Raw genomic sequence first — 27,598 nt, 5'->3', positions numbered from 1 at the left:
TCTGATATTGTCTTTTATACAAATCCTCAAATTATGAGGGGTATAGATATGGCAAATACAGGCTTTTTCCACTGAGTTTGGCTGAGACTAGAAGCAGAAGTCATGTGTTAAGGGCGAGTTAAAATATTTAAGGGGGACATGAGGGGTAGCTTATTCACTCAAGGTGGTGAGGGGTGTGGAACAACCTGTGTTGAAGTGTTGAATTTGGCTTTGATTTCAATATTTAAAAGAAGTTTGGTGAAGTACATGGGTGGGTAGGGTGGGGTGGGGGGAGGGTTGTGGTCCAGTTGCAGGTCGATGGGACAAGGCAAGATAATAATGTGGCATGGAGTAATGGACCAAGGGTCTGTTTATTATTTTTTCTGGCTGTATTTCTCTGACTGTACCGCACATAGTAGCAGAGTGCAAGATGCAGGCAAAGACAGCAATAACTGAACAGCACAACCAAGTTGCTGGAATTGTGTACAGGAATATCTGCACTTTGTTTTGATTGGACACTCCCAAGTCCAAATGGGAAACACCTGAGAAGGTAGTGGTGAATTACAGAGCTAAGATCCTGTGGAACTTCCAAATACAGGCTGATAAGCAGGTACTGGCCAACCAACCAGACAGTAAAACAGTAAAAGCAATAGTAATAGATGTGGCAATCCCGAATGACAATAACATCAGGAAGAAAGAATGAGAATCTGGAGAAATAGAAGTGCTTGAAAGAGTAGATAGTAAGGATGTGGAAGGTTAAAGCCACAGAAATCCTGGTGATAATGGGAGACGGCATAAAAGAGATTTACCAGAATGCTGCCTGATTAGAGAACCTACGTTATGAAGGAGCGGTGAGCGAGCTTAGGAATTTTCTCTGGAGCGGAGGATGAAAGATGACTTGATAGAAGTATATAAGATTATTAGAGGTAGAGTGCCTTATTCCCAGGCAGCAATGGCTATACTAGATGACATCCTTTTAAGGTGAGTGGAAGAAAAGTTAGCGTATATATCAGAGGTAGATTCCTTACATAGTGAATGGTAAGTGCCATTTAAGAGGATCTTGGATAAACATATAGATGTAAGAATGGAGTGTTGTGGGTTATATAGGAGGGAAGGGTTAGATTAATTCAATCACCACGCCGGAACCCTTGCTCCTGCTCACCATGGGCTTGCGGCACACCCGGAACATAACAAAGAGGCGGACTTCCGGCAGCCTAGCAACGGCGTGGTTGCCAGTCTCCATGGGAACGGGTATTGCGGCAATGCGGCGATTCTGCTCCAGTGCAAGCTCCATGGGACTGGGGTCGGCGCCTTCGCTGCCACCGCGCCTCCACACAGAGAACGAAGATGTGGTGAGGTTATACACTAATATATGGAGTGCGTGGAGCAGCGAGCTATCAGTGCAACCGCAAACGCAGAGAACCCTGTGAAGGAAATGTGACACTGTATGTTGGAAGGATTAATACATACATTTATATCTAGTAAAAATGTTGACCTTATAACGGAAGTTAGTATCACTGTCAGTTGGTCAGAACATTATTGGTTATATTAAAAAATCGAAATGTTATTTAAGTATATTAAATATGTTTTAAACATCTGCAAAGTATTTTTGACTACAGTCTAACACTATTTATTTGGCCCCAATATTTTCCGCGGAAAACATTTGTGAAGATTTCTAATACATACGCTAAAGGATTGATGGCGTGCTTCACACGTCGCGGATGTCCGAAATTGATGAAATAGATTAAGTACTTTTTGATGTTCTGTTAACCTCGGATTTACAAGTTTTTGCACTCAAATCCAAAACTGACAGAACTGAGCCAAGCGCGTACAGTATAAACACTCCAGATATTTAAACGCCCCTTTCATCTCTCCCGAGAACTTAAGAGTCTTTTTCTGCCATTTGGCGATGTTGTTCATCACTGGATGTTCATTTCATTAACTGAGCATCACTGCTGATTATTGGCACAATCTGGTTGTAACAAAGGGTTTCTGATCTGAAACGTTAACTCTGTTTCTCTTCTCGCAGATGTATCCTGACCTGCTGAGTATTTTCAACATTTTTCTCTTTATTTTAAATTTCCAGCATCTGTGTTTTTTCTTTTTATGATTTGGTATGATTGTTTTGTCATTTCACTGTTTTGTAATGAGCTTGCAACAGCAATCTGATGACATTTTTCATAAGTGGATTAGTTTACAGTCAGAAAACAAAAGGTGGGGATCATATGTGAATGATTTTCAAGTTGGCAAGCTGTAATCAGTGTTGGGTTACCTTGGAGATCCGTGTTGGGGCGCAATTACTTGCAATCTATATTCAGGACTTCAATGAAGGGAGTGATATCATGCATGCAAGTTTACTGCTGGAACAAAAATAAGTGGGGAACTAAATTATAAGGAGAATCTGAATGTAATAGGATATACAGGGTAAAAGAGAATGGGGAAAGAAAATGCCTGGATAAGTATAATGAGGTGAAATGTGAGGTTATTTAATTAAGTAAAAGAATAGGAATGCAGTGTTTTTATATGTTGTGAATGAAGTATAGAGGTTGTTAAACAGCCATGTTAAAGATTGTTTTTTTATTGCAAGGTTGATTAAAGACTTCCTGTGACTCTATTGAACTGTGGTGGAGTGTTCATCCAGTTTTTCTAACGGGGCAGAGGCAGTGTAGAGATCTGAGTTAATAAATTCCAAGAGTGAACTGATTATCTCATGAGGAAAGATTGAACAGAATGTTTGTAGGATTTGGAATAGTGACAGATAATCTTACTGAAACTAATAAGATTCTAAGGAGTCTTGCTGTCTTAGAATCAAGACTTGTGAGATAGTTTGCCTTGGTAGTGGAGGTAAAGAGTCTGCTTTCAGCATAAGTGATCAAACCAATTAAGACCCAGATGAGAAAGAGGGTTTCTCATCAGAGAAACTCAGAGATTTGTAAATCTTTGCGAGCAAGTTATCAGATTTAAAGCTAAAATAAACTGACAATAAAATCAGTGTAATGGGAATTAGACAGGAAATTTGATTTCAGACCATAAGACTTAGGAGCAGAATTTGTCTACTCAGCCCATTGAGTCTGTTTCACTGTTCCATGGCTGATTTATTATTCCTCTCAGTCCTATTTTCTACCTTCTCCTTGTAATCTTGATGCCCTGACTAATCATGAACTTCTCAACCTCTGCTTTAAATATACCTAATGATTTGGCCTCCACAGGCTTCTATAGCAAAGGATTCTACAGATTCACCACCTTCTAGCTAAAGAAATTCCTCCTCATCTCTGTTCTAAATGGATGTCCCTCTATTCTGAGGCCACGCTCTCTGGTCTTAGACTCCCCCGATAGGAGACGTCCTTTCCACTTCCTCTCTATCCAGACATTTCAATATTCAATGGGTTTCAGTGAGATTCCCCCCTCATTATTGTAAATTCCAGTGAGTACAGGCCCAGAGCCATCACACATTAATCATTTCCTTCCCAGAATCATTTTCGTGAACCTCCTCTGGATGTTCTCTAATTCCAGTACATCTTTTCTTAGATAAGGGGCCCGAAACTGTCATTTTCTCTGAGTTGAGTAATCAATGTGAGAGAGTGTGGAAAAAGAGCTACCTTTCAATTAGGACCCGTGACCAAGATTTAAAAAACAGAGCTTTGTAGAAGTTTCTCTGAGTTGGGCAGCGACCAATCAATGAGAGGGCCACTGAATGATTAGAAAGGGCCAATAAAAATAATGCAAGTTCAAGTGAAACAGCCATTCTTTTGAATGTGCCAGTTTTAGAGTGACTTTGGCTCATCAGGTTAAGGCGAGATGAGACTTGGGCAAGGTTAACTATCTGGTAAGTTTCTCTCTTTCCGTTCTTATTTGTTCATTCCTCATCTGATAGGGCAAAGTAGTGTAGTGAGAATGGCTCCAGGGGCAATGTTTTGTACTGTGTGTGGGATGTGGGCAGTCTTGGAGGCCTCCAGTCTCCCAGATAAACATATTTGTGCCAGGTGCACCTTGCTATAGCTCCTGAGAGAATGTGTTAAGGAACCTGAGACTCTGCTCAATGACCTTTGACTCATATGGGAGAATGAGGAGGTGATAGATGTGAGATACAGGGAGGTAGTCAGCCCTAGATTGCAGGAGACTGGTATCTGGGTGACTGTCAGAAGAAAGAGGGGTAATGCACAGCTAGTGCAGAGTACACCTGTGGTCATTCCACTCAATAATAAGTATACAACTTCAGATACAGTACTATTGAGGAGGAACAACCTACTCAGTAGTAGGTTAAGTCACAGTGACTCCATCTCTGGCACTGAGTCTGGTGCTTTGGCTCAGAGGAGCGGAGAGGTGAAGAGGACTGCAATGTTGATAGGAGATTCCATAGTCAGAAGAACAGAGACAAGATTCTGTGGGTATGAGGGAGACACGCGGAGGGTATGTTGCCTTCTTGGTGCCAAAATTAGGGATGTCTCGGATTGGATCCACGGCATTGTTACGGGCGAGGGTGAGTAGTCAGAAGTCTTGGTCCATATTGGCACTAATGAAAATAGGTAGGCAAGATGAGGAGGTCCTGAAGAGAGATTTTAGAGAGCTAGGTAGAAAGCTGAAAAGTAGGATCTCCAGAGTAGTAATCTCTGGATTGTTGTCTTTGCCACATGCCAGAGAGGATAGGAATAAGATGATTTGCCAGGCAAATGTGTGGCTGAGGAACTGGTGCAGGGTGTAGGGGTTCAGATTTATGGATTTATGGATCATTGGGATCTCTGCTGGGGAAGGTATAACCTATGCAAAAGGGACAGGTTACACCTGAACCCGAGTGAGTCCAATATCCTTGTGGGCAGATTGGCTAGAGTTGTTCAGAGGGGTTTAAACAGGGGGATGGGAACTGGAGTAATAGTGCTGAGGGTGAGGTAGTTGGTTTATAAACAAAGGCAAAGTGCAGTGAAACTTAGCAAGGAGAGGCTGATGATAAGGCAAAACTTGCAGTCTACAGGATGAGTTGCAATGCAAAAGGCGAACAACATTTGAAAAAGTGAATACAGGATTGGAGACATTATATTTGAATGTGTACATTATACAGAATAAAATAGATGAACTTGTAGCAGTTACAGATTGGCATATAAGATGTTGAAGGTGCCACTGAATAACGGCTGAATGAAGGTTATAGCTAGGAGCTTAACATCCAAGGATGCACATTGTACGGAAAGGACAGGCAAGTAATCAGAGGGGGTAGCGTGGCTCTGTTGGTACAAAAAATGTAATCAACTCATTAGAAAGACGTGACATAGGGTCAGAAGGTGCTGAATCATTGTGGATAGAGCTAAGGAACTGCAAAGGTAAACAGACCCTGATAGGAGTTGTATACAGGCTCATAAATAGTAGTAAGAATGTGGTCTACAAATTACAACAGGATATAGAAAATGCATGCAAAAAGGGCAATGTTATAACAGTGATTTCAATCTGCAGATGGATTGGGAAAATCGGGTTGGTGCTGGATCCCAAAAGGGGGAATTTCTAGAATACCTATGAGAAGGCGTGTTAGTGCAGCTCATAGTTGAGCCCACTAGGGGATCAGCTATTCTGGATTAGATGTTGTACAATGAAATGAATTTCAGTCAAGAGCTTAAGGTGAAAGAGCCCTTAAGACAAAGTGATCATAATAGGTTGAAATTCACCCTGAAATTTGAGAAAGAGAAGGCAAAGTCAGACGTATTAGTATTACAGTGGAGTAAAGGGACAATAGCATTATGGTGGAAGTTCCAGAGTTTGGGGTCATAAGTGTGTGAAGTTGCCATTACTAGGGAGAAGGTTCTGGAAAATCTGAAGTCTGAAGGTAGGTAAGTCACTGGGACCAGATGGTGTACACCCCAGGGTTCTGAAAGAGGTAGCTAAGAGATTGAGGAGGCTTTCAATAGTCACTGGATTCTGGAATGGTTCCAGAAGAATTGAAAATTGCAAATGTCACTCCACTCTTCAAGAAGGGAGTGAGGCAGAAGAAAGGAAATTATAGGCCAGTTAGTCTGACCTCAGTGATTGGGAAGATGTTAGAGTCGATTGTTAAGGATGTTGTTTTAAGGTACTTGGAGGCATATGTTAAAACAGGCCATAGTCAGAATAGTTTCCTCAAGGGAAAATCTTGTCTGACAAATCTGTTGGAATTCTTTGAAGAAATAATAAGCATGATAGACAAAGGAGAATTGGTTGATGTTTAGTTGGATTTTCAGAAGACCTTTGACAATGTGCCACACATGAGACTGCTTAACAAAGTTATAGCCCATGGTATTTCAGGAAAGATTCTAGCATAGATAAAGCATTGGCTGATTGGCAGGAGGCAAAGAGTGGGAATAAAGGGGCCTTTTCTGGTTGCCTGCTGGTGATGAATGATGTTCCACAGGGGTCTTTGTTGGGACACTTTTTACATTATATGTCAGTGATTTGGATAATGGAAATGGGACCTCACCAGTGCTTTATAACCCCTTAACATTACATAGAAACATAGAAAACCTACAGCATAATACAGGCCTTTCGGCCCACAGTGCTATGCCAAACACGTACTCTAGAAATTACCTAAGGTTACCCATAGCCCTCTTTATTTTTCAAAGCTCCGTGTACCTATCCAGGAGTCTCTTAAAAGACCCCATCGTATCTGCCTCCACCAGCGTCGCCAGCAGCCCATTACATGGACTCACCACTTCCTGCGTAAAAAAAGAAAAAACTTACCCCAACATCCTTGCTTTTATAAACTACTCCCCTTTAAATGAATGTTCACATTGCGTTTGCCTTACCACAAACTCAGTCTGCAAATTAACCTTTAGGAAATCCTGCACAAGGACTCTCAAGTACCTTTGCATCTCTGAGTTTTGAATTGTCTCTCCATTTAGAAAATCGTCTACCTTTTTATCTCTTCTATCAAAGTGCAGGACCATACACTTCCCGACACTGCATTCACTTTGCCCATTCTTCTGATCTGTCAAAGTCCTTCTGTAGCCTTCTCCTCAGTTAATGGTAGGGTTCATGGCATCAAAAAGGTTGGCAACCCCTGCTCTAGAGAGTTGAAGGCTGAGGGGCAACTTGATTGAGGTGTAGATAGGGTGGATAGTCATTGTTCTTCTCCCTGAGGGTGGAAATGCCAAATACCAGTATAGATTCAAGGTAAGAGAGGAAAAATTCAAAGAAGATTAATGAGGTGAGTGTTTTTTTTTACACAAAGAGAAACCGGTATCTGGAACATGCTGTCAAGGGAGCTGGTGGAAGCAGATTTGTTAACAGCATTTAAGAGGCATTTATACAGGGATATGATATTTACAGGCAGGTGGGATTAGTTTAAATTGGCATCATATTCAGCACAAGTTATGGGCTGAAAGGCCTATTCCTCTGTTCTACGGTTCTATGTTCTGTGTTCTTTATATGAAAAGATACCTGCATCACTGACATTTTGAAAATATAGGTGATTAATCATGTAGTACCAAGGGAATGCTGGGCTGTTGATTGTGGCATCTTTTGGATGAAGAATGGCAGAGATTTCTGTAAGTGGCATTCTCGAATTCCATTCTGGACACAGAACTTGCTGTTTAAGATTCAGACAACATTAGATGAAATGACTGAGCTGAGAACCCTTTGACAGATGACAAAGACCAGCCTCAGCTTTTCTGACTGCCAAATTTGTTGAGGATCTCCAATGTTGCTCTCTTTAAAATAACTAAAAACTTTAAACAAAATAATATAACTTTAAAAATGGAACAACTTTCGTTCTCTCAGTCTTACAGCCCATATTTAAATAAATAAACCTTTGTTTGTCATAGAGTCATACAGCATGCATATGGATGGTCCATGCAGGAAAAATGTTGATCTAAACTAATCTTGTTGCCAGTGTTTGGCCCATATCCTTTAAGCCTTTCCTATCTGTATATTTGCCCTAGTGCCATTTAAAATGTCATTAATGTTCTTGTTTCAACCACTTCCTCTGCCTGTTCATCCATATTCTGAGCACTCTTTGAGTTCTACTCAATCTCTCCCCTTTCACCCTGAACCTTTGCTTCTAGGTTTTGATTCCTCAATCCTGGGAAAAAGACTGCATTTATTCTATGTACTGTATGCCTCTACTGGTTTTATACACCCCTGTGTTGTCACTGCTCAGTCTCGTACACGGCATTAAATAAAATCCCAGCCTGCTCAACTTCTCACCATAACTCATTCCTAGACTCAGTAACATTTTCTTAAATCTCATCTGCATTCTTTACAGCTTACTGGCATTTTTTTGTTTAGTAGAGTGAACAAAATTGCACACAAGACTCCAAAAACAGCCTCACCAACATTGTCTATAGTTGCAACATAATGCCCTAACTTCTATACTGGATGCCCTGATGAAGGCCAGTGTCACAAAACTTTCTTTGCCACCCTGTCTACCTGTGATGTTACTTTCAAGGATTCATTTACTCGTATCTCTGGCTTCCACTGTTCTACAACATTCACTCAAGTCTGGGGAAGGATTGGAGGACTGAATTTCCCCTGCAAAAGTGCTGAGGAATTTCAGTAAGGTCCTGTTCTGTTGTCAGATTCCATAGATAATCTATTGGCACAATGCAACCACAAATTGTCACATTTATCCAATAATTCCTGTATACCTGCATTTATTTGGATTTCTCAATGTACTTGAAAAATGCTGGAAAAATCTAGACAATTATATCAAGATCTTTACAGCATTCTAAAGTACAATAAAAGGTACAATGGCACTTTTTGAATAAGAGCACAAGAGCTCTCCTTGATGTCCAGACCAATATTTATCCAACCAATATTACCAATTAAGGATTATCTGGTCATTATGACTTTGCTGCTTGTGGAAATTACTGTGCACAAATTGTGTTGTCCTGCACCACAAATGTGAACTTACTTCAAAAGTACATAAGAAATTTTAAGTACAAGTGATTGTACATATGCTGGAAATCTAGAGCAACTAGGGATTTTAATATATTTTTGACATGATGACATCTTATATTTGAATTGCTATTGTTCTTTGAAAAAATGTGGAACAGATCCTAGTAGTTTTATGTTCCCTTTGATTGTACCGTTTTCAGGTTGTATGATCTGCTAATGGATGTTCATGTCTCTTAAGCATTACCTTCCTAGTTAAACACATCCAGACTGTATGGAAAACAAAAGCAAGAACCATCCTCTGTAAGTTAAAAGCTCCAGGGCTGAGTTGCTAATATCAATCATTCTTATCCTAAATTTAATGTCTTAGAGGAATCAATGGACTCATTTATATCTAAATACATGATTATTTATGTTTTTTGGGGAGAAATTGAGTAATATGATTACTGTCACTTGAAGTAATCATATTCAGTTAAATAGGTCACAGATTCCTTAATTACTATTTTGAATGTTTAGCTTGTTCACTAAAAAAAAACAAATCCAATAATCTAGTATCTGACTATTCAAAAATGACAAAAATCACAAATAACTCAGTTTACAGCCTGGTAATAATGAAATAAATTTCAGTTTGCAGTCTTTAAATCGAAACAAGTTAACATGTGAACCATTGCCTCAGAAGCGGAAGAGAAAATGTCTTACATTGCAAGAGCGTGGAATCAAGAACAATGCTGCTCAAAGCTTAGGTAAATGGTCCTAGAGGTTAAAGAATTTTTTTTAAAAATATTATCAGATTCGGAGAAGAGATCCTTAATAGTAAGATTGACTGAATGCAAAACAACAATATCCTGTTCAATAGATTGATTACAATGCAGAGTGGGGTTTATTGTATATTCCTTCAGTATAAAGTCAAGAGGTGAAGACAAATTTTTATCAGGCAACATCCTTGGTTGCTACCACCACTGTTCTAGTTTTGGCAAATCCAAGGTACAAGAATAAATTCAAAGTAATTTTCCCATCAATTCAAAATCAAATTTATTATCACTGTCTTACATGCCATGAAATATGTTGTTTTGCACCAACAGTACAGTGCAATGACATAAAACTAAGATACATTGTAAATTACAAAATAAGTAAATAGTGCAAAATGGAATAACATGGTTTCTATAATAATATCCAGTCTTTGCAATTCAAGTTCTTCTCATAAATACACTACTGAGAGTGGTAGTTTAACAGGAGTGAAATGGACACAGCATCTGCAGCACATCATTTCTGATAACTGTAAGCATAGATTAAAACAAACATCAGGTAGTGACTAGTGGGGTGCCACAGGGCTCGGTATTGGGACCACAGCTGTTTACAATTTATGTCAACGATTTAGATGAAGGCATTAAGAATAACATCAGCAAATTTGCTGATGATACTAAACTGGGTGGCAGCGTGATATGCGATGAGGATGTTGGGAGAATTCAAGGTGACTTGGATAGGCTGGGTGAGTGGGCAGATACTTGGCAGATGACGTTTAATGTGAATAATGTGAGGTTATCCACTTTGGGAGTAAGAACAGGAAGGCAGATTATTATCTGAATGGTGTAGAGTTAGGTAAGAGAGAAATACAAAGAGATCTAGGAGTCCTTGTTCATCAGTCACTGACGGTGAATAAGCAAGTGCAGCAGGCAGTGAAGAAGGCTAATAGAATGTTGGCCTTTATTACAAAGAGAATTGAGTACAAGAGCAAGGAAATCCTCTTGCATTTGTACAGAGCCCTGGTGAGACCACAGCTGGAGTATTGTGTACAGTTTTCGTCTCCAGGGTTAAGGAAGGACATCCTGGCTGTAGAGGAAGTGCAGCGTAGATTCACTAGGTTAATTCCTGGGATGTCTGGACTGTCTTACGCAGAGAGGTTAGAGAGACTGGGCTTGTACACGCTGGAATTAAGGAGATTGAGAGGGGATCTGATTGAAACATATAAGATTATTAAGGGATTGGACAAGATAGAGGCAGGAAATATGTTCCAGGTGCTGGGAGAGTCCAGTACCAGAGGGCATGGTTTGAGAATAAGGGGTAGGTCATTTAGGACAGAGTTAAGGAAAAACTTCTTCTCCCAGAGAGTTGTGGGGATCTGGAATGCACTGCCTCGGAAGGTAGTGGAGGCCAATTCTCTGGATGCTTTCAAGAAGGAGCTACGTAGGTATCTTATGGATAGGGGAACCAAGAGATAGGGGGACAAGGCAGGAACCAGGTATTGATAGTAGATGATCAGCCATGATCTCAAAATGGCAGTGCAGGCTCAAAGGGCCGAATGGTCTACTTCTGCACCTATTGTCTATCGTCTATCAAAGGTTCAAAATGTATGGGTGTAATGGAATTGTATTTTTTTGCTTTATGTGTAGTTTCAAACTTCAAACATATCACCGAGGTGAGAAAGGCTGATGCCTTCTTAAGGAAAAGGATCAGAGATGAAGATTTGCAAGCAAATTTTCTATTAGGGCAACTCTACTTTGAAGAGGTGAGGCAATAGTTCATATATTGAGCAATAAAGAAGCTCCATGACTTGATAACTTTTAGTGGTAAAATGATTAAAATATGTTGTAATTTTATTTAAATCATTTAAATTGACATAGCAAACATTTTGTAGCATATTATCCAATATTGCCATTTTAATCATTTAATACAGTATATACAGTAGACTTTAATTGAAATTATGCTTAAGTAGAGCCTAAAATTAGCCTAATTTTTACTTTGATTGTCTATAATGTTCTTTCATGATATCATATGTAATTTGGTCGGAACTATAATCATTCTTATTCATTTTTATTATACACTTAATTTCCTTTGATATACTGTTCTTCCTAATTTCATGAACTTAACTAACCTACCCAAGAAATAGTTTGCTACCAGCCATCTGCCTCTATTATTTTTGGCAAGTGACAACATCGCAGTAATAGTTCATTTGCACAATTTTAATTTTAAAGACCCTGCAGTTTCTATGACTGTGAAGTTAGCAGAATAATGTATTGATATGCATTTAAAGTGCTGTGTATACAGGACACAGTAAGCTGAATGAGGTTCATTGTACCCATGTTATATTGCTGAAAATGGGCTCCAGAACTAGCTGCATCAATGGTTACTTCACACTGGTGTAACTTCCCAGAGTTTAAAATTGCCTGAGAATGTCTTATCCAAGCAAAAAAAGATCAATCATTGTTGGAAATCACACCTTTAGAACTACTCAAGGCAATAAAGAGGAAGATGAGGACACACATTCCATTTCTTAGATGCCAACCTGGAAATAGAAAAGAATGCAGAAGTAAATCCCCTCTTCCCACATTTATGCAATTGCAATTGCATTTTACCTCAATCTGTATAAATCAACACACCTTCCTAATATTTAACTGTCAACACATGATGTGACACTCACATTTCTCTTGCTTTCTACATATCCAGATATTTAACCGTACAGGCACATTATATATCTCAAGGCGCTCGCTAACACAACACCCTATTTCTTGCAGAAGGAAACAGTGAATGATATGATCAAAGCCCAATCTTTGTTGAACTGCCACTTAAAATTTGTCCTTTTGCACTTGCTGTGCTATTCAGTTATTTGAGTGCCATGATTGTTGGCTTCAGTTGCAAATTTCTGCTCGATACCCATAATATTTGATTCCTTTAAGGTCTAAGAATCTTTCTATTCAGGCCTTAAAACATCTATAATAACTCAATACCCCAGTACACTTGGGGCAAAGAATTCAGATTCACATACCTTTTTGAGAGAAGAAATTTCTTTTAATCTCTGTCATAAATAGTCAGCTCAGTATTCAAAGAATCTGCCTCCTAATTCCAGATTTCCCCATGAGAGGAAAGAACTCCTCTAAGCATCTAAGTCCTGTTGGTATCTTTGGTATGTATTGAAACAAATTGTTTGTGTCTTCAGGTGGTACAGATCTAGTTAATCACAGATACAAAATATTTGTTTTGTGCATTGATACTCAGACTGTGGCTTATAATCCATTTTTTGTATTATAAAATTAAATGTTATTATGCTAGAACATAACAATTACTGCATAACAAAATGCTGAAAGAACTCAGCAGGTCAGGCAGCATCTATGAAAATGAATAAGCAATTGACATTTCAGGCCAAGACCATCCATTTGGACTGGAAAGGTAGAGGGAAGTCACCAGAAGGTAGGGGGAGGGGAAGGAAGAGAAGCTAGAAGGTAATAAGCAAAGCCAGGTGGATGGAAAAGTAAAGGGCTAGAGAAGAAGGACATGTTCCAACATGTTGGTCCATGGCCTCCTCTTAGGGTGGAGGAACAACATAAGATATTCTGTCTATGAGCCTCCAACTTGATGACGTTAACATCTATTTCTCCTTTGGTAACTTTTTTTTTCTATTCTCCACAGTGGCCTCTTACATCTTCTCCTCACCTACCTTTCAACTCCCCCTGGTGCTTCTCCTTCTTGGACCATAAGACATAGGAATAGAATTAGGCTATTCAGCCCATCAAGTCTGCTCAGCCATTCCATCATGATTGATCCCAGATCCCACTCAATTCCATACACCTGCCTTCTCGCAATATCCTTTGATGCCCTGACTGATCAGGAAACTATCAACTTCTGCCTTAAATACACCCACAGATTTGGCCTCCACCACAGTCTATGGCAGAGTATTCCTCAGACTTGCTACTCTCTGACTAAAAGAACTCTCTGATCTAATTGCTCCTCAAATTTGAGGCTGTGCCCTCTAGTGCTGGATATCCCCACCAGAAGAAACATCCTCTCCATTATCTAGTCCTTTCAACATTCGGTATGTTTCAATGAGATCTCCACGCATTATTATAAATTCCAGTGAGTACAGGCCCAAAGCCGCCAAACACTCCTCGTATGTTAATCCCTTCATTCCCAGAATAATCCTTGTGAACCTTGTCTGGACTCTCTCTAATGACAACATATCCTTTCTGAGATATGAGGCCCGAAACTGTTGACAATACTCCAGGTGCAGCCTGACCAGTGTCTTATAAAGCCTTAGCATTATCTCCTTGCTTTTATATTCTATTAGCTTGAAATAAATGCCAACATTGCATTTCCCTTCTTTACCACTGACCAAACCTGTAAATTAACCTTCTGGGAGTCTTGCATGAGGACTCCTAAGTCCCTCTGTACCTCTGATATCTGAACCTTTTCCCAATTTAGGTAATAGTCCACACTACTGTTCCTTTTACCAAAATGCATTATCATACATTTCCCAACACTGTATTCCATCTGCCACTTTTTTGCCCATTCTTCCAATTTGTCTTAAGTCCTGCAATTGCATTGCTTCCTCCCCCTCCACTTATCTTCCACAAGCTTTGCCACAAAGCCGTCAATTCCATTATCCAAATCATTGCCAAACAATGTGAAATGTAGAGGTCCCAATACTGACCCCTGAGCATTCAACCAGAAAAGGCCATCTTTCTTCCACTTGCTACCTCCTGCCTGTCAGCCATTCCTCTATCTATGTCAGTATCTTTCCTGCACCACCTTAGGATTTTATCTTATTAAGCAGCCTCATGTGCAGCACCTTATCAAATGCCTTCTGAAAATCCAATTAAATGGCATCCACTGCCTCTTCTTTGTCCACCCTGCTTGTTCCTTCCTCGAAGAACTCTAACATATTTGTTAGGCAAGATTTCCCTTGACAGAAACCACGCTGACTTTGACTTATTTTATCATTAGTCTCCAAGTACCCTGAATACTCAGCCTTAATAGTAGTCTCCAACACTTTCCCAACCACTGAGGTTATGCTAACTTGTCTATAATTTTCTTTTTTTGCCTTCCTCCCTTCTTAAAGAGGGGAGTGACATTTGTAATCTTCCAGTCTTCTGGGACCATTCAAAAATCAAGTGGTTCTTGAAAGATCATGACCAATGCATCTGTTATCTCTTCAGCGACCTTTTTCAGGACTTTGGGATGTAGTCCATCTGACCCAGGTGACTTATCCACCTTAAGACCTTTGAGTTTGCCTAGCACTTTTTCCTTTGTAATAGTAATGGCAATCACTCCTGTTCCCTGACACTCACGAGCTTCTGGCACACAGCTAGTGTCTTCCACAGTGAAGACTGATGCAAAGTACTCATTAAATTAATCTGCAATTTTTTTTTGTCCCCCATTACTACCTCACCAGCATCATTTTCCAGTGGTTCAATATCAACTTTCACCTCCCTTTTTCTCTTCATTTAACTGAAAAAAACTTTTAGTATCCTGCTTTATAAGATTGGCTAGTTTGCCCTCATATTTCATCTTTTCCCCTCTTATAGCTTTTTTTAGTTGCCTTTTGTTGGATTTTAAAAGCTTCCCAGTCCCACTCACTTCTGGTACCTTATATGCCCTTTTCTTGGCTCCGATGCAGTCCTTAACTTCCCTTGTCAGTCATGGTTGCCTAACCCCTGGCATTTAAGAACTCTTCTTCTGCGGGTCTTACCTATCCTGAATCTTGTGAACTATTCCCAGAAACCTCAGCCATCTCTGCTCTCTCATTAGCACCACCAGTATTCTCCTCCAATCCACCTGGGCAGACTCCTCACTCATGGCTTTGTAATTCTCTTTATCCCATTACAATACTGATATATGTGATTTATGCTTCTCCCTCTCAAATTAAAGTATGAATTCAATCATGTTATGATCACTGTCTCCTAAGGGTTCCTTTACATTAAGCTTCCTAATAAGATCTGGGTTATTGCACAACACCGAATCGAAGATAGCCTTTCCTCAAGTAGGCTCATGCACAAGCTGCTCTAAGAAGCCATCTTGTAGGCATTCTTGCATTCTTCCCGTTCTCCAATGGTCCACTTTCCTCTCCTTTCAGATTCCTTCTTCTCCACCCTTTACCTTCAAAGTTAGAAGTAAATTTATCATCAAAGTACATATATGTCACCATATGTGACCCTGAGATTCACTTTCTTGGGGCATACTCAAAAAAACCCAGTAACCATAATGGAATCAATTAAAGGCTTCATCAACAGCACAGACAACCACTGTGCAAAAGACCATGAGCTGTAAATACAAAAAGAAAGATTAAAAAGAAATAATAATTATCATATTAAATAAATAAGCTTTAAATATCGAGAACATAAGACGAAGAGTCCTCGAAACTGAGTCCATCTGTTGTGGGAACAATTCAGTAGTGGGGGAAGTGAAGTTGAATGCAGTTATACCCTCTGGCTCAAGAACCTGGTGGTTGAAGGGTAATAACTATTTCTGACCTGTTGGTGTGAGTTCTGAGGCTTCTGTACTCTCTTCCTGATGGTAACAGCAAGAAGAAAGCAAGACTTAGGGTGAAGGGTTCCTGATGATAGATGGTGGTTTCTTGTGACAACACTTCACGTGGATGTGTTTAATGGTAGTGAGGGCTTTACTTTTGATGGACCAGGTTGTATCCACTACTTTTTGTCTGTGATGCAGCCAGTCAATATATTCTCCACCATGTATCTATAGAAGTTAATCAAAGTTATAGATGACATGCTGAATCATCACAAACTTCTAAGGAAGTAAAGGTACTGGCATGATTTCTTTGTAACTGCATTTATGTGCTGAGCCCAGGACAAGTCCTCTGAAATGATTAGACCAAGGAATTTAAAGTTGCTGACCCTCTCTACCTCTGAACCCCCAATGAGGACTGGCTGATGGAGCTCCAGTTTCCTCCTCATGAAGTCAATAATCTGCTGACATTGAGTAAGAGGTTGTTGTTGTAGCACCCAGTTTCACCTATCACCTTCTAGCTTGTCCTGTTTCCCCTCCTCCCTCCTGGCATCATCTCTTTTCCTTTCCATTCCTAATGAAGGGTCTCGGCTGAAACGTCAACTGTTCATTCATTTTCTTAGATGCTGCCTGACCTGCTGCATTCCTCCAGCATTTTATGTGAGTTACTCTGGATTTGCAGCATCTGCAAAATCTCTTGTGTTTGTAATAATGATAATTTAATTATAAACAACAAACACTGGGAAATTGAGCAGTATTAAGGAGTAGAAAGACAGTCAGATATAGTCGATATGGTATAACTGCTCGGTAACTATGACACTATAAGCTGTATTCCATGTAACACACACAAAATGCTGTAGGAACTCAAAAGGTTGGGAAGTATCTGTGGAGGGGAACAGCTGACATTTTAGCCCATGAATTGTAAATTTCCCTCCATAGATGCTGCCTGACTTGCTGTGTTCCTCCAGCATTTTGCTTATGTTGTTCAAGATTTCCAGGATCTGCAGAACCTTGTGTTCTGTTTTCCTTTTTACTATTTCGATGTGCTCTATCTGGATGACATGCAAACCAAAGCTTTTCACTGTCTTGGCAACAATAAAAATCCAATTCCAATCCCAATACAGAAACCATAGATACATGGATGGACCAGCCTTTAAACTGCTTCCATTGTATGTGTTGATACAAGCAATGAATATTTTTTAAAATCATAGCACTATAACAGAAAGCAGCTATGATATTACAGAGCAAGAAACAACTTGACAGTAGTTGGAAACTGATCATTACATAAATACAATGATCATACGTATTTGTTCAGTTTTGGGGCAGAGCAAGCTTGAAGTGACCATGAAACATTTTTTCTAATGTTTAATGGGATTCGTCCATGTTCATAGTTATGTATTTAATATTATATATACAGTATGTGATTGGCGGTTTGGTACTTGGGGTGCACAGTAATAATGAGTTCTTTTGTTTATGTGAATGTGGTTCCAAATCATGAGTACCATTATTTAATATCTATTTTGTTTATTTATTGTTCATTATTAATTCCTGTCTTGATTTCTAAGATACCAGTGTTCATTTTTGATGCTCCCTTATTACATACTGGAACATTGGGAGAAGATCTTAGTATCATGGAACTTTTCTTTAAAAAAAAAAGGGGGGGAGCCCCATCAGAATGTTTTTTTTAAGAGAAACCTAATGTTAATGTAATTGTTTCCAAGAAAAAACATTCTCTGCAAATCGGGTGCTTTTTGACTGTAACAAAATACTGGGTTGTTATGTCATTTATATTATGTTCATAAAGATGCATTTGATAACATGGAAAGTAACAAGCAAGGTTCTTTAAAATAAATCTGAGACATGAATGAAAAGGAATGTTTTAATTTCAAATAATTTGGCATGAGATTCTTGGAACTAATTAGCTGAGAGCACAGGTGTTAGTATACAGTGAAATTTCATTTCCTTGATTAAGTATGGTAACTGTGCACCTGATGTTTCATATTTAAGGACAAAATTAAGAATTCTATTGTCTTTATTTGTATACCTACAGGGGTGCTATGAAACAGCTCTAGAAGAGTTTAACAAAATTAAAGATAAAGACTTCCAAGCTCTCTATCAGCTGGGTGTGATGTATTATGATGGCCTAGGCACCAAGGAAGAACCTGTAAGTAGAAAAGTGGGAGGGTGTGGAATCCCACTGTTGCTTTCCAGTAATATAAGTAAATGAATATATTCAGCGTACATAGTTCTTGGTGATTCAAACTCCAATTCAAATAAATTTCAATGATGTGCTCTATTTATCATAGCCTAGGTTCCCAGGCCCTTAGGATATTTATAATCTGACAGTGTTGAAAATGGAGAATTAAAGGTGCATTGCATTGTGGTATTGAACATCTTGTGGAAGTGGCAATGAGGAGAGATTTGGTACACAGAGTGGCATTTCCAGAAGGTTGGAAGTAACTGCAAGCCGATCAATGAGAATTTGTTTTGGACAATCTTTTGAGGAGAAGCATGAATCAGTATTCAGAATGGGCAATCCTTTAAGGGGTGGTTGTGACTGCATGTTTTTGAAGTAACCAGGTGTGTTAATGAGGTTAAAGTATTTTAATTGAGTGGTAAAATACATCCAGTTAGGTCATTGAGTGTACTCTTCATTGACCTTCTCAGTTGGATCTCTCAGACTGAATCCAGTGCATCAATGACATCGACTTCAGTTCTCTGAAATTAACAGATCCTAAAGTCCACTAGTTAGATCATAATGCAGAGAATACCTTTTTCTAAACAATTGCATGTACAAACTATGAACAGGCAAGGCAGTACATAGCACACATAGGTAGAAACAAATTAGGCTACATCCACACTACACCGGATAAATCCGTAACCAAAGCTTTTTCTCTTTGTTTTTACCCTCCGTCCACACTAAAATGGCGTTTTCGTCCCCCGAAACTGGAGCTTTTCAGAAACGCTTTCCAGGGTGGGTATTTTTGAAAACGCTGCTTGGGCAGATCAGTGTGGATGGGGTAACCGGAGACTTCTGAAAACGCTATAAGACAGCAGCGCGCTATTTCATTGTTTTCTTGAACGCAACCTAATTTCAGAACAGATGGCAATGAGACTGAAGCCAGAAGAGTTAGAAATGTACTCACCAAATACTTTGACCCATAACTTATTGAATAAATAGGTATACTCACTTTGCCCTGTTTTCTGTCCTTGCTCGTATGAAGGTGGTTTACCTATTTATGCAAGTACTTCTCTGACAATAGATGTGTAACAGCCTAATGTAACATTGTATGGAAATACAAGATAACACTGATGCAGACATGTTTTATACATTTAACAAGGTGCTTTATTAATGCAACAGAGTTAGTCAGTTTTTCAATGTTCATCGTCAGCCAGGTCAATCTGTCCGTCGGTTGCCTCCGTACACTCCAGTATTTGTGTCTTTTTTCACTTTTAAGTTCTTCTGCACGAAAGCCAACAACTGTCCGTCGTTTTAAGTTTTTCTGGTATGTAGCTACACAAACGCGCACTTTTACAGTGAGATTCGACACCAAATATGTCGCTTGTTTTCGGTAGATGGGTCCTGTGCATGCCCAGTAGGAGGAGATTCACCGAAATCTCCATTTCAATGTGGATAGAGATATTTTCAAAAATGCACAGTGTTGTTGCCTAACGTTTTTATGCGAAACTGGCATTTTCAAAATTATCTGGTCTACTGTGGATGTAGTCTTACTCATCTTCAGTTGGTAGCTTGGTTATCAGCCTTTGAATAACAAAAGAGATAACTCTGCTTCAGGGTCGAAGATTAGACATCACTTGCACGGTTTATATATCTTAAACATGTAACAAAAGCTCTAGAAATAAATGAAAAATAGGTATTTTTCTTTCAAACCAACAATCTTCCTGTATTCCAATTATATATCTTTTTTCTTCCAGTCTCTAGGTGTGGAATATATGAACAGAATTATAAACACAGATGACCTGCAAGCAAGCCACTTGAAATTTGCTGCATATTACAACCTGGGCATTGCTTCCTTTGAAGGATTTGGAATCCAGCAGTCTGATTCAGAAGCAGAAAGGTAAGGAAGGTGTTCTTAATGGCAATTTGATTCCATGTGCTCCAATAAATGCTTTTTTTTACTTTGTACAGATTGTGGCTCCTTGCTGCAGATGATGGGAACCCAAGAGCAAGTGTAAAAGCCCAGTCTACTCTGGGAATGTTCTATAGCAGACCAGAATCTCAGAATTTGCCAAAAGTAAGAAAAAGGTTTTGTGATCCCTGTTATTTAATGTGAACTATATTTTGGATTCCATTAGAGCAACTTTTATTCTGTATCTGAAATTTTTGGGTCATGCTTTATGAATTTTGTATGTGCAAGTTTATGTTACCCCAATTCCACTGGGTCTGTCTGTTATATGTATCCTGCAATAATCTTTTAAACTAGGTCCTCAGCAATTCCACAGGCCATGCACCATGCCTTTTTACATCCATATTGCGAAACCATTTATCTTTATGTAACCAATGGTTCAATTCTTACTTCCCTTTTTCCCACCTATTCCCAGTAACCTCTTATCCCAATTCTTCCCGTTTCTATCTTTCTAATGTTTAAACCACACAACCCAAATTTGCCAATCTTTCTTCTTCACCAGTTGAACATTGAATTACACATTAATATAACAAAGAAACCAATCTGGCATGATCAAATTAATGAATAAATCTTACCTAGACATTATGCTATAATAGTTAAGTATTGATATTTTCTATTAATGCACATTAATGCAAATACTTTTTATCTAAAACATACAAGTAACAATGGTTACACATATCAGAAAAAAACTATGGGTTTTGTGTAGAAACAATTCTTATTTCCATCGTTTTTATTGTGGTTAGAATATCCATGATTCTGTAACCTTTATCTACTTTTTAATACCTTTGGACCATTTCTTTGTTCATATATAAATAAAATGATTTTTCAGCACTGAATCAGCAATTTATCAGCTGTAGCTCCGTCTTAGTTGAATCTTCCATTTTGAAAAAGCTGAATATTGCTTATAGCTATTAGTCCTCCGACATTAGTTCTTTTTTTCTAGTTAATTTCTGTAAACGGATTGTGTCATCTCAATTAATACTTCTGTAGTTTTCTTGAGTCCAGTAATGAATATGATGTGAACCGGTGAGATAAAATTTAATGCAGTAATATGTAAAATGATTTATGTTCATTATTAATCTGATAGGAAGCAATATAAGCCAAGTAGTACAATATGCAAAGGAATTTGAGAACAATGATGGGGGAGTTTCTGATATACTCAAATTTATATGCAGTATGCAAGGTCCCGCACGGAAGGTTAGTTAGGAAGGGTCAATCTTTAGGTATTAATATTGAAGCAGTAAAATGGATTCAACAGTGGCTGGATGGGAGATGCCAGAGAGTAGTGGTGGATAACTGTTTGTCAGGTTGGAGGCCGGTGACTAGTGGTGTGCCTCAGGGATCTGTACTGGGTTCAATGTTGTTAGTCATATACATTAATGATCTGGATGATGGGGTGGTAAATTGGATTAGTAAGTATGCAGATGATACAAAGATAGGTGGCATTGTGAATATTGAAGTAGGTTTTCAAAGTTTGCAGAGAGATTTAGGCCATTTAGAAGAGTGGGCTGAACGATGGCAGATGGAGTTTAATGCTGTTAAGTGTGAGGTGCTATATTTTGGTAGGAATAATCCAAATAGGACATACATGTTAAATGGTAGGGCATCGAAGAATGCAGTAGAACAGAGTGATCTAGGAATAATGATGCATAGTTCCCTGAAGTGGAATCTCATATGGATAGGGTGGTAAAGAAAGCTTTTGGTATGTTGGCCTTTATAAATCAGAGCATTGAGTATAGGAGTTGGGATGTAATGTTCAAATTGTACAAGACATTGGTAAGGCCGAATTTGGAGTATTGTGTACAGTTCTGGTCACCGAATTATAGGAAAGATGTCAACAAAAGAGAGAGAGTACAGAGAAGATTTACTAGAATGTTACCTGGGTTTCAGGACCTAAGTTACAGGGAAAGGTTGAACAAGTTAGGTCTTTATTCTTTGGAGCATAGAAGGTTGAGGGGGGACTTGATAGCGGTATTTAAAATTATGAGGGGGATAGATAGAGTTGACGTGGATAGGCTTTTTCCATTGAGAGTAGGGGAGATTCAAACGAGGACATGAGTTGAGAGTTGGGGGCAAAAGTTTAAGGGTAACACGAGGGGGAATTTCTTTACTCAGAGAGTGGAAGCTGTATGGAACGAGCTTCCAGTAGAAGTGGTAGAGGCAGGTTCGGTATTGTCATTTAAAGTAAAATTGGATAGGTATATGGACAGGAAAGGAATGGAGGGTTATGGGCTGAGTACAGGTCAGTGGGACTAGGTGAGAGTAAGTGTTCGGCACGGTCTAGAAGGGCTGAGATGGCCTGTTTCCATGCTGTAATTGTTATATGGTTATATATACAGTAAAGATAATGGTGTGTATTTTATATATGTTTGCTCCATCAGTCATATTTGACAATTTACTAACAGCAGGTAAAATTAAATTCAGTTTCAGTCTTGTGTTGTATAAGTTTTTTTTTAATTCCAACATCCTAAAGAATGACTATATTTTACATGCTTGCTTTATCCAGGCTTTTTTTTGGCATTCAGAAGCCTGTGGCAATGGAAGCCTAGAGTCTCAAGGTGCACTGGGTTTAATGTACCTCACCGGACAGGGTATCCGCAAGGACGTACAATCAGCTTGTGAATGCCTGAAGGAAGCGTCAAGCAGAGGCAATGTTTATGCTCAGGGCCACTTAGCCGCTTACCTGTACAGTCGTAAAATGTACAATAGTGCTGCTGAACTTGCATGCAGGTAATGAGGACTGTTGTCTCATAGTTTTGTCAACACAACCATACAGAAAAAGAATTAAGCCTGGTGACAACTGAAGTCGCTTAAATAAGCCAGAAGGATCTGTTGCTTTGTTGTTTTATTTTATGATTCTGATTCCCTAATTGCTTGAAATTTGAAGAAGGTTTAGCACCTGCAGTATGTTTTGAAGCTGCCCAGTCAGGTTCTCTAATGTCAATGTAATATTTCTTTATATAGATTTCAACTCAGCAGCTTAGCAAAATATTCACCTTGGTATATTGTCACTGATCAATGAACATAGTAGTTAAGCCACTGGTTCATGAAACCAGGAAAATATCAAGTGTACAATTTACACATAAAAATACAATGCCAGTAGACTAGATTTCTAGTCTAGAGTTTGCTATTAGGGGAAAAGTCAATGGCTTCATCCTCAGGACATGAGGGAAATGTTTAAACCTCTGTGTTGTTTATTGTCTATTGTACAATGACATTTTCTTCCAGCTCATAGTTTTTCTTAAATTTTCACCAGGGTTGCCCAGTATGACAATATCCCTTTAATAGCAAAGGAAACTGATTGTCTACCATCTTATATAGCAAAAGGTATTGCCATAGCTGCTTTCTACTATGGGAGATGTTTACAGCTGGGTTTAGGGACAAAGCAGGATCAAACCGAAGCCAGAAAGTGCTTCAGCAAGGTACGTTCTAAAAATGTTATGATAAATCAATAGATCACTGAATCAACACAAATATGGACATTTTTCAGTATAAACGACCAACTTTAATAGCTTTTGAATAACTTGAGGAAATCATTTTATATATGAAGAATTGTGTGAGTCCAGACTGTTTCGGTAACATTAATCTGTCTCAGAAATTAGTTTCACTCTTTGGTTGACTAATTTCAGAAAATATAAATGACAATTGCAGCATAATTAATTTTGCCTCCTACCTACAGCTCCACCTTACTTGCCTGCATTGGTTAAAGAGTCTGGTTTCAGTCAGTTAGCACAGATTAAGTATTAAATGCATGAAATTTTATATTTCCTGTCTGATATGGAGAACTGGCTGAATTCCATAGGTATCAATCCATTACACCAAAGCCAAGTAACTCAATAGAATAGAAATACCTCCTCGCCCTGCCTTAAATAAAAGAGGCTATCTGCGCCAAATGAAAATCACACAACTACAGGCACTGACAATATTATTCTTGTGCCAGAAGGATAGGTGTTGCTGTTATCCACCACCCTTCCATTAAAAGAAGCGTAGGTTGTTCAGCTTAGCTTTAGTGGAAATTTAGTATTCCAAGAAAGCTTTGCTCATGTTCTTCAAACTGTGTAACAATAATGATGGAGAACACTCAGCCCATTGGGACCATGCCTAGTAGCAAAGGAGCAATCCCAAAAGTCACATCAAAACATTCCTTATCTCTGTATTCCCCTGCAACTTGTTCTGTATTGCATGGATCCGTCAGCTCCCCTTTAATTCTTTTGGAATTAAACATGTTGGTGTTTCAGCTCTCCCGCTGAACCTAAATAGAAGATATTTCTCTTTTGTACGTTTTTTTAAAAATGTGAAGCAAATAAATACTGCAGTTGAATAAAATTAGTCAGGAGCATCATTTTGTTCGAATTCAGTAAGTTGTCATGTATGGGATCATTATATTATAATGAAACTCATCTTCTGTCCAAATTTTGATGCATTATTGTGATTTCAAATGAAAAATATTAACCACCAATAGTTCTGAAAAGATTTTTATTGGAGCATCATTGACCTAGAATCTGAGTATTTTTCTAAGAATGAGGATGAAACTGGCAAACCTGAATTAATTACAAGAACTTTTCAAATTTAATGCATTATCCAATTTGAAAACAGAAAACACATAACCTTGCTGTTATTTTATTTACATTCAAGGCAATTAACATGGATCGTGATGTGGCAACTGACCTGCATTTTCAAGTTATAATGGAAAGACTTTGATAAGAGGCCATTATGAAGAAACCTTGAATAGACACTGCTTCAATTGATTATTGTTGTGACAGTTAGATGTAGTTTTTCATCATGTCATTAGTACCATGTCATTTTGGAAATGGAAAATTGAAGTCTTACCACTAAGCTGAGAGTAAAATTAGCTTATAGCTCTGGAAAAAAAAACCCCTCGACTCCTAATTACTTGATGAGAATAAGTTTGGACAATATAAATCTGAGCCATCTTGGACTGAATTTATGAACATTTAGACTGTATGAGATCTGCCATTTTAAAAAAAAATTAATTTGCCAATAATTTTGGCTTGTGCTTTTGCCATTTTGTGGCAAATGTTGCTAAGAAAGATTTTTCATGTGACAGTAAATGAGCATAGAAAGGGCAATGGTTTAATTTTTGATTTAGAAAAATATCTGAAAGCCTTTTTAAGGTATAATCAAAGTGTGCAGACGAAATCAAAAGAAATATTAGGAGATTTGAAAACAACATGCAGGAATCTGAAATAATAACAGAAAATACTGGAGATACTTGGGAGTTCAGCTGTGTCCAGTACTGTCTGTGTGGATTTGTATGAGTACGTGAGTACATGTACATGGGTGCTGTAGGTATCTCTCACATCCCATTAAAGTTAGTAGGTTAAAATGGCGCTAATGGAGTTGGATGGTAGGAGAATCTGGTTGGAGTTGAGGGTCAATAGAGAAAGAATATAGAACAGGGAAATGAGTGGGGAATGGAATTTTTGGAATTGCTCAGAGAACAATAGGTAGAGTGTCTTAATGAAGAGATATTGATCTAAAATGTCAAACCCATTTTCCCTCACCATGTGCTCCTTAACTCGTTGAGTATCTCTAATATTTATTTTAATTGGAGATATTTGAAGTATAAGATAAACTGGGAACATGTATCTGAGCTTTGAGGATCATCATAAAAGAAAGAAGAACACTTAAAGTAGGATATTTCAAGTCCAAAGCCATGGTTGAGGATAATGGGAGAAAAGAAATAAAGGAAGAAAAAATGGTACAAAGAACACATGGCTGACGTACTGGCAACATTTCCTGTTGCACAGGGTGTGTAGTGTGCCAAGTGGAATACACATTTTTATTTACTTGGGGATTTTTGTAACAGTAAGACAAGAAGTCTTAACTTTAGAGCATATATAAACATTGCTGTGGATGTGTAAGATATGATAGCTGTAGCAATACTGCCTTGCCACTGTGGGGAGCACTGAGCTGAGATTAGCTTAACAACCTTCCTTACCAAGACCTCTCTCAACCTGAAATCTAGAATGAACTTCATTGCCAAACTATTAAATTGACCCCATCAAGTGATCTCCTGCTACTGTTGTCAATTTCCAGATGAACCAACATCTTATTTGATTCCTGACCAAAAATAACTTCAGTTTCACATTACTTATGGACTTAGCTATTCTGAGCGAAATTGAACTGAAAGGGTAAAATTTTTGACCATTTTAAATGTCTTAATATGTTTTAAATGAATATCCAGTAATTTTAGCTTTAGATCTTTTGGCAAATGTTGCTTAACGAGCTATCTAATGCAGCAGCAGACAAGGAGCCTTGCAAGAGAGGTGGACAGATGTTTCATTTAGAAAAGCATCTCAAAACATTTCAGAATAAAATCTAAAATTGCATATTAAAGCAAGCAGAAAGAACAGCTCCTCTTTGAGAAATGGTGCATAAATTGGTGTATGCAGCAACTGCTCACATTTTGTTTCAAAGATTCTTTTGGTTCTTTACAACTCGTAAAACTTAATTCAGGTTCTTTCTTAATCCAGGATGCAATAAATCTTGTCAGTGTGTTTGTGTTTTTTAGCAAAATCATAAAATATGAATAGGAAGTAAAATATTTTAGAAAGTTATATGGTTTTGTTAAAAGACTATCATGGTCTATTTGGTGAACGTTGTTAGCCACTTCCAGCAAGTGTGGAATTTACCTCAAATCCTAAATGATGTGAATAAAATAAAAGTGAAATCAACCACTCAACATGTATATGAAGTTTATTTTCCTACACTATCACAAATTCAAATAAATGAAATAAAACAATTAGATGGAAGCTCCAATCCAGTTTACAGGCACAGTTGCAGTATGAGAGAGAAATCAATATATGTTGGATAGGTCCGGGATTTTAATACTGTCTGTCATAGGATCCTTTAACAGTTAAGAAAGGAGCAGTGTAAATATATGAGATAGTAGGTTTTCTGTCAAATATTGGCTCCTCCCCTTGAAAACCAACCTAAAAGTTTGTCAGGGGTGTGATGAAATAGTTAATAATTGACAGCATAGGTCCAGTTCCAATAATATTCAAGAAGCTTAATGACATCCAGAGCAATGTCAAGTGCTTGAAATCCGTTCACAGCCTTTATCATATAGGTACGAGATTCATTGCTACATCTCACTGAGGCCTCTTTAACAAAATGTTGCACGTTTGCAAATCTCTACCATCCAGAAAGACAATGATAACATGGAGGGAAATTTCATGCTTTCTTGTTGTAGTCACAATTCATTTCCTATCCATTGTGACTTCGTAATCAATTATACTTCACAAGCAAAATGGACTCACTATTCCCAACTGACCTAGAAAAAAATGTTCAGAAAAATATTCACAATGGAAATAAATGGTGTAATAAAAATGCTGTGATTAGAGTAAAAGAATAGAAAGAATTTA

At 38.3% G+C, this 27,598-nt stretch overlaps 1 protein-coding gene and 1 long non-coding RNA gene across 6 annotated transcripts in view; one reads left to right on the top strand and one right to left on the bottom strand.

Moving 5' to 3' along the window:
- The first annotated feature begins 621 nt into the window (after positions 1-621).
- On the top strand, positions 622-26,910 carry lrp2bp (LRP2 binding protein). 5 transcript variants are annotated; one of them, XM_059974376.1, is made up of 10 exons: positions 622-1,331; positions 9,068-9,129; positions 9,454-9,569; positions 11,217-11,332; positions 18,113-18,226; positions 19,999-20,141; positions 20,213-20,318; positions 22,717-22,940; positions 23,467-23,632; positions 24,846-26,910. In XM_059974376.1, the coding sequence occupies exons 2-10, from the start codon at positions 9,101-9,103 to the stop codon at positions 24,909-24,911; spliced, it is 1,080 nt and encodes a 359-aa protein (XP_059830359.1). In that variant the 5' UTR covers positions 622-1,331; positions 9,068-9,100; the 3' UTR covers positions 24,912-26,910. The 5 variants fall into 5 exon arrangements, with proteins under 5 accessions (XP_059830359.1, XP_059830357.1, XP_059830356.1 ...); XM_059974374.1 differs by having other exon boundaries at positions 9,030-9,129; XM_059974373.1 differs by having other exon boundaries at positions 622-1,424.
- LOC132396648 (uncharacterized) overlaps positions 12,095-27,598 on the bottom strand; it is a 28,212-nt gene continuing 12,708 nt past the window's right edge. Inside the window, exon 3 of the long non-coding RNA XR_009513062.1 lies at positions 12,095-12,109. This is a non-coding gene — a long non-coding RNA (uncharacterized LOC132396648). The remainder of the gene's footprint in view (positions 12,110-27,598) is intronic.

This window comes from Hypanus sabinus, chromosome 7, assembly GCF_030144855.1.
Source record: "Hypanus sabinus isolate sHypSab1 chromosome 7, sHypSab1.hap1, whole genome shotgun sequence".
NCBI classification, from domain to species: Eukaryota; Metazoa; Chordata; class Chondrichthyes; order Myliobatiformes; family Dasyatidae; genus Hypanus; species Hypanus sabinus.
This window is presented reverse-complemented; position numbering and strand designations above follow the sequence as displayed.